The sequence below is a fragment of the Nannospalax galili genome, unplaced genomic scaffold, assembly GCF_000622305.1.
Source record: "Nannospalax galili isolate Female #2095 unplaced genomic scaffold, S.galili_v1.0 scaffold668, whole genome shotgun sequence".
Taxonomy (NCBI): domain Eukaryota; kingdom Metazoa; phylum Chordata; class Mammalia; order Rodentia; family Spalacidae; genus Nannospalax; species Nannospalax galili.
Window position 1 is genome coordinate 1045000 of NW_008358090.1, and position 7858 is coordinate 1052857.

Consider the following 7858-nt stretch of genomic DNA (forward strand, 5'->3'; position numbering starts at 1 on the left):
CACACACATACACACACACACACACACACACACACACACACACACACAGAAAGGTATTTTGCTTGCAGCCCCAGGAACACCTGTGCTGGGTGTACGCAGGTGGGAATATGACCCTACAACCCACAATATATTTGGCTTAGGGGAAATGGGAGGGGGATCTGCTACTAGCTAACTAGCTGGGTAGCCCCTATAGCCAGTCCACAAGGGAGAGATCAGTTCCTATAGGAACTGGGGTGACCAATCATGGCCAGTGCTGAGAAAGGGGTGTGCCCACCAGAAAAAAGGGCAGGTAGAGAGGAGGGCTGGATGAAGCAAGGAGATGGACCCTGGGCCCAAAAGCCCTACAGGGTTGAGGAGTCACCACCCAGGAAAGGGTGTAGCAGGAGTGTCAAGGATGGATTGAGGACAGCTAACATCTTCCCATCTAGAAGTGCCTACTCTCCTGGGGTGGGTCCTGAGCCCCTTCTTGTTGTACAGTAAGCCCAGACCATTTCAAGACTAACTGGATACTCACTTTACCACACCCTGTTTGCTCTCTGAGAAACATTCATGTTTTAAAATAATGGGTTTACAGCGCTGGGCATGTGGCTCAGAGATAGGTGTTTGCGTAGCATTCTTGAGGCCCTGGGTTCAATTCCCAGCACAAGATAAATATTTAGGACAGTAGTACTAAGCCAAAAATAATGAATTTCAAGAACCAGTAAACCAAAATAAAGGGAAAACCTCATGCTGCCCTTGCTCTAGAAGGTACTATTATTTACAATTTCCATAGCAACCCTGTATGAACCAAAATATGCAATTCAATGGACAAACTCCAATCATTCCACATGTGTGGTGATAGGGGAAGTCCTCCTCAGTAATTACTAAGCAGAGATTTCCAGCAGGGGCAGCCTGTCAAATATTTCCTGAAGAGCTGAAGCAAGTCATTCCATGTGCTCAAGATAAATTATAAACAAAATCTCTCTTAAGACACATTTGACGGGGGGCTGGAGAGATGGCTCAACAGTTAAGAGCACTGACTGCTCTTGCAGAGGACCTGGGTTCAATTCCCAGCACCCGCATGGCAGCTATGAACCATCCTTAACCCCAGTTCCAGGGAAATCCGAAGCCCTCTTCTGACCTCTTCGGCATTGTACGACACGAGTGCACTCACATACATGCAGGCAATACGCTCATACACATAAAAATAAAAATAATAATAAAATATTAAAAAAAGACACATTTGACTCTAAGTACACATGTACACAAAACACATCCCAAGCTGAACTGCCAAGCATCTGTCTGAGTCCTGGTTAGGTTTCCCAATGATAAACTGCAAGCCACTGAGCCTACATGTTAACATGTCTGTATATATAACATGTAACTGCATATGATCAATTCCCACTTGAGCACAGCTAAAGATGACCACCTGTAGGCTCGTGTGTTCACTGCAACACTCTTCATCCCATTAAGAAAGACACACCTGGATGCCCAGCAGCAAGATGCTCTAATATCAGGACATTCAAATTCCAGAATCCCGAATTGCTATTAAGATATTATTTCTATTAATAAATTAAAACCATCACCAGTAAATACTGCAAGGCATCCCCAACCAGACTATGGAACACAGTCAAACAAGCTGGTACTGTTCTTCCCAAGGATTCCTGTTTGGAGTTCAGTCAGGTGGCAGCAGCCCCAAGGTGTGACCAAGAAATCATGGAAAATTAGGAACTGAACCTAGGTCTCAACGAGACATTCACCTGTTTTCTTTTTCTTTTCTTTTTTCCTCTATTTTTTTTCAGTCTTTTTGAGACAGGGTCTCCCTGTAGCCCCAGCTGGCCTGGAACTCACTATGTAGATCAGGCTGGCCTTGAACTCACCAAGATCCCTCTGCCTCTGCCTCCCAAGTGCTGGGATTAAAGGTGTGCACCACCACAATTGGCTCATTCATCTGTTTTCTAAAGACATATTTCAAATAGCCAGTTCAGGAGGAATTAAACAGAGCAGCTCTGGTAAAATGTTATCTTTTTAAAAATTCATCACATTTGTCGGGCGTGGTGGCGCACACCTTTAATCCCAGCACTCAGCAGGCAGAGGCAGGTGGGTCTCTGAGTTCAAGGCCAGCCTGGTCTACATAGTGAGTTCCAGGACACTTGGGGCTACAGGGAGACCCTGTCTCAAAATGACACCCCCCCCAAAAAAAGGGTGGGGAGGAGGTAGACAGGCATGGTGGCAGTGATATCTTCACTCCCAGGCCAGTTAAAAAAGGAGGGAGTAGAGGCTAAATATGTAGTAGTATGTAGTTCAGTGGAAGAGGGCTGGCCTAGCATGTGCCAGGCCTTGGGCTCATTCCCAGTAACATACATACAAAAATCCCTATACTTCCTCTCACCCCACAATCTACCACCACAACTCCATATGATTGTAATAGAAATTTTTAATTTTTAAAATTTTTATTATTTTTGTTTTATGTTTATGAACACTTGCATACAGCAGGTATGTGAATACACCCATGCTGTGAAATGCCCAAAGAAGCCAGAAGAAGGCGCTCGATCTGGAACTGGAGTTACAGATGGTTATTAGTTACCATGTGGGTGCTAGGAACCAAACCCAGGTCCTACGCAAGAGCAGCTAGTGCTCTTAACTGCTGAGCCATCTCTCCAGCCCTATTACTGAGATTTCAATACTTGCCTGGACTACAGAAGGGGTTTTAAAAAAAAAAATGGAATGCCTGTGAGGAGCCAGATCCCTTTAAAGTGTCAGACTAGGTTTTCAGGCTTTTTTTTTTTTTTTAATTTTATGTGTATGTGTGTATTGCCAGCATGTAGGTAAGTGCATCCATGTTGTGCAATGCCCATGGAGGTCAGAAGAGGCTGTCAGATCCCCTGGGACTGGAGTTATGGACAGTTGTTAGCTGCCATGTAGGTGCTGGGATTCAAACCTGGGTTTTCTTCAAGAACACCCAGTGTTCTTAACCACTAAGCCATTTCTCCAGCCCCAGTTTTCAGGCTTTAAGGACAGTGACTATATCCAAGTGTGGTGGCACATGCCTTTAATCCCAACACTTGGGAGGCAGAGGCAGGAGGATCTCTTGTGAGTTCAAGGCCAGCCTGGTCCACATAGTGAGTTCTAGGCCAGCTGGGGCTACAGGGAGACACTGTCTCAAAAAGCCCCCCCCCCCGCAAAAAAAGGACAGTGACTGCTACCTCACCTCTAGGCAAGAAGCAGCTACCCCTGTGCACTCCTTAACTGCTACAGGAATAAGGTAAAATCTCCTGATATCACATTCCACCATCTGGTGAACAGTCTGATTCTGTCTTCATATTTCAAAATAAAGACATCTAGATTTGGACAGATGACTCAGTCATTAAGTACTTGCCTTGCAAGCATAAAGACCCAAGTTTGATCCCCTGCATAAAAAAGTTGGGTGTGGTATACACACTTGTACTGGGGAGGCAGAGACAGATGGATCTCTGGGGCTTGCTGGCCAGCGTATCCTACTTATTAGCTTCAGGCCAATGAGAGATCCTATCTCAAAACAAGATGAGGAATGACATCTTAAGTTGACCTCTGGCCTCCACATATACATGAAACACATGGGCATAAGCACACCCACACACTGTGTACCTGCACACCCAAACAGGTGTGCACGTGCACACACACACACACACACACACACACACACACAGACATTCGTTCATAATACCATTAGGAAACTCATAAGACATAAACAAACCCTAACAAAATCTCAACTTTTTTTTTTTTTTTTGGTTTTTTTGAGACAGGGTCTCCCTGTAGCCCCAGCTGTCCTGGAACTCACTATGTAGACCAGGCTAGACCAGGCTGGCCTTGAACTCAAGAGATCCTAGTGCCTCTGCCTCCTGAATGCTGGGATTAAAGGCATACACCACCACATCCAGCTAAATATCAACTTCTTAAATTCTGAGTGTTACATAAGTGACAATGCACAAATAAAATTATTTTCCTACCACTTTTTTACATTAAAATAAGTAGAGCTGGAGATGTGACTCAGTGGGAGAATGTTTTGCCTAGCATATGCAAGGCCCATTCCATCCCTAGTACCACAGTTTAAAAAAAAAACAAAAACAATGAAGCAATATCATTTTATACATCAGACCTGTCAGAATGAGAGTCCCATTACCCTTCTTCAAAATACACAGGTAAACAGCAAGGAAAGATTCCACACCTACATGTGAGCACCTACTCTGACAGAAAAGCAATTAACCAAGCAAAACAGTCTTAAATCAAGTGGCTTCAAATCGCAGGCCTATATTTACAGTGTTGGGCGAATGAAGTAAGGGTGGAAAGTGAATCTTAAATGAGTTTTAATTACCAAAGATTTTCCCTACAACACACAGAATCCTTAAGGAAACCGGTCCCCTCTGCAGGTGGCAGGTATTTGAAAAGGACCAGGAACCTGGAGAACTAGCTGACCCCAGGCCCCTCCTGGGGAGAGGCTGGCGGCCACTCATGGATGCTCCGAGTCCCACTTACTCGTCGCCGTCGGGACACAGGCCAGTGGCCTCATCGTATTTGGAGCAGTACACGTCCGGACTGTAGTTGAAGGTACCATCGCGCCGTCGGAGTGGTCTGCGCCGACGCTGATTTAGGAAATGCCAATGGAAACAGGTGAACGGCCTGTGCTGGCTGCACTTGTGCTGCAAAAACAGGGAGCACTGCTCTGTCCTAAACTCCTTTAGATACCTAAAAAGACAAACAGGGTTGGGGCGACGCCTGGGACGCGGGGGGTGGGGAGTAGGGCGCAGGGCACCAGCTTCCCCCTCTTGGAGTTCAGCAGACTCCCACAGCCCTGCCCAGTCCCCTCCCCTTTCGGCCGTGCACAACCTTCCGAACCCTGGCACCACCCCCTACTCAGACCCCAGATAACTCCAGACCGCCGGACTCCATCCCCTGCCCACCCCGCACTGTCCCCCTGACGCTAGGCGCCACCTCCCAGTCCCCAGACGTGGTCTCCGGGCTCCAAGCGCAGACCTTCTTCCCAGCACACCACCCCCAACTCAGAGCACAGATAACTCCAGACAGCCCGGCCCCGTCTCCCGCCCCCTCCGGGCTGTCCCTTGAGCCCAAGCGCTACAACCCAGTACTCCCCAGACCCAAACCTCCATCCCCGACCCTAGGCGCGACTCCCCTCTAAGGTTCCAGACGGACCATAGGCGCCACCTGCACACACCAGGCGTAACCCTCTTCTGCAGAGCAGAAGCGACCCAGGCCTCCGCCGTCAACCCAGAGGCTACCCTAGACGCTGGGCGCCGCCTCTCGACTTCAGGCGGTGGCTGCCCGTGTCCGGATGGTACTACGTCCATATCCAGCCCAGAAGCGGACCTGAGCCCCAAATGCAGGCAGTGTTCCCCACTCCCCAGTCAGCGGAGCGAGGACCCCCGAGTCTGGGCGCGCGCCCAGCCCCCAAGCCAGGGGCCACCTAAGACCCTGGGCACCGCCTCTGGACCCCAGGCGGCGGCCCGCGCGCGCTCGGCGTGACCTGCAGGGGCCGGCGACCGGAGCGCGGGCGGGGCGCACCCTCGGCGGCAACACCCGGGCCCCAGGCTCTCACAGGCCGCTCCCCTGCGTCCCGGCGTCCAGGCGGACTACAGGCGGTGGCCCGGACACTGACCTATAGTGGGTCGGCTTCTCGGTCTGCGGGGGGGACCCGTTCAGCGCCGCCGCCGCGGCTTTCGAAACCGACGGCATTTTCAGTCAAAACAATGCAGCGCGCATGCGCCGCGCTAGCGCCCCCGCCCCCGGATCTCCCCCCGCACTGAGCCCCCAGCGCCCCTAGCCGCGCCGACCACGCCCCCAGCCGCGCCGCGCCGACTACGCCCCCAGCGACCCCTCGCCCACGCACGCGGTGCCGCGAGGGTGCCCTGCAGAGGATGCCCACCCCCAACGCGGGCACCCGGGAGGCAGGCGCAGGGCGAGACTGTGGTCCCTGTAAGGTCCTCGCGCTGGTGGCTGGGTCCAGGGTTCAGGGTCTTGGGTCGGTGCGGGAGGCGCAGGGGCTACTTGTGGAAACAGGTTTAACACAAAAACTTCTATAATTAGATGGTGGCGATGGTCGCCCCTATAACATACTAAAATTTATGAATTATGTGCTTTTAATGGGTGGACTGAATGTGAATTCTCAGTTGCTTTTTAAAACACGAATGCAAAAGGCTGGAAACCAAGGAGCAGATGAGCGCACAGTACCAGTAACGGATGTATTGGGTGGACAGGGATGCAGAGTGGGCGGGGGTGCACAGGAACTTAGCAGGCACAGAGATGGATTCATTAAGGGAGAACTCAGGACCAGCGTTCTTTAGTGACTGTGTGGCATGAGACATGAATGCCAAGTAACCATAGCTCCTCAACTGAGCACTCAAGAGTGCTCTGAGGGCTTTCATTTTGAGTGGCAAGACGCTGTTAAGGCCAGAGGTATTCTCTAAGGAAGGGCCTGGAGAGCAAGTGGTCCTTAAGCATATGGAAAATAACTTGTCCCATTTAAGGAACACAGATCTAAAATTTGAACGAGCATATAGTCCAAGTATGTAAGTTATTTTTTAAAATACTAATAAGGTAAAATTACCATTTGCTAATAGCATGACTGACTTAAAATACCTTGAAAATTTTGGAGGTTTTAGTTTTGGTTTTGGTACTAGGAATGTTAGGCAAGCACAGAACCACCGGGCTATATACTCAGCCCACAATCCCCTGAAATTAAAATGATTTTTAAAAAAGTGCAGTTTGCAGGCATGTAATCCCAGCACTAGGGAAATGGAGATAGTGAGTTTGAGGCCAGCCTAGGCTGTAAGACACCTGTTTTAAAAATAATAAGCCAAGAACACAACATTTTCAAAGTAAATCAAACAGGAGACTGGAGCAAGTCAGGAAGAGACTGGGGAATCTATATGGGAATAAACAGATCTCAAAGACTGCGGGAATGGGAAACGAAGCCCAGGTCACCCCCAAACTTTCTAGCTTGGAATGACACAAAGAACCACCTTTGGAACCTGTGAGACTACAGAGCTGGCTGAGATGCTGTGGGAGGTGCAAACAAGGAAGATGAGGGCTCAGGACAAATGGAACTGGGAGAACTTTGGACATGAGCAAAGGTGCTTCAACTTCATTACCCATCAAAGAAAACTGTAACAGCCATAAAGACTGAAAGTGTCCTTTTTATTGAAGCATGTTCTTCAAATACTGGGACCACCAGACTTCTACAACCATATAGGATTATTTATTTAAGTGTAATAGTTCACTTGAGGGGAGGTGTCCAACAGTACTGAGACTTCCTAATAATATTAAAGGGGCTATTTGTCATTAACCCCTTGAAAGAACATTTTCCTCTAACAATTTCTACCTGCCCAACAATATATCATCTTGTAAATGCTGCAACTGCCTGTGTTTACTCACACTTAACAGGTCCTCTCCCTCTCAGATGTTTAGTGGGCACTTACCTCATTAAGTCAACAGGACAAACACCCTAGGAAAAACAAAAGCTACAGTGGAGTTGGGGAAGTAGGATAAGCATGCTACCAAATAGTTAATTAAAACATTTAACTGTTTGGCTATCAATCCCCTATAGTAAGGAATACTAGACGAGGGGTAGATGTGCCCACTGTCCCCAACAACAAAGGTCTTTTTTTTGCCCGGTGTGGTGGCACACACCTTTAATCCCAGCACTTGGGAGGCAGAGACAGGCAGATCTTTTGAGTTTGAGGCCAGCCTGGTCTACATAGTGAGTTCCAGGACAGCTGGGGCTACACAGAGACCCTGTCTCAAAAAGATTAAAAAAAAAAAAAAAGTGCATGCCTTCAATTCAAGTACTCAGGGGGTACAGGCTGGGGGAGTGTGGAGATACAAG

The 7858-nt window shown here is 48.8% G+C and overlaps 1 protein-coding gene across 4 annotated transcripts in view; it reads right to left on the minus strand.

The window, feature by feature from the left end:
- Unkl (unk like zinc finger) overlaps positions 1-5752 on the minus strand; it is a 49552-nt gene extending 43800 nt beyond the window's left edge. For all 4 annotated transcript variants that reach the window (XM_017795121.2, XM_008856166.2, XM_008856168.2 and 1 more), the window contains exons 1-2: positions 5633-5752; positions 4495-4704 (exon numbers count right to left, since the gene is read on the minus strand). In XM_017795121.2, the coding sequence (XP_017650610.1) occupies positions 4495-4704; positions 5633-5709 (287 nt within the window). In that variant the 5' untranslated portion in view covers positions 5710-5752. The remainder of the gene's footprint in view (positions 1-4494; positions 4705-5632) is intronic.
- Between the last annotated feature and the right edge of the window lie 2106 nt (positions 5753-7858).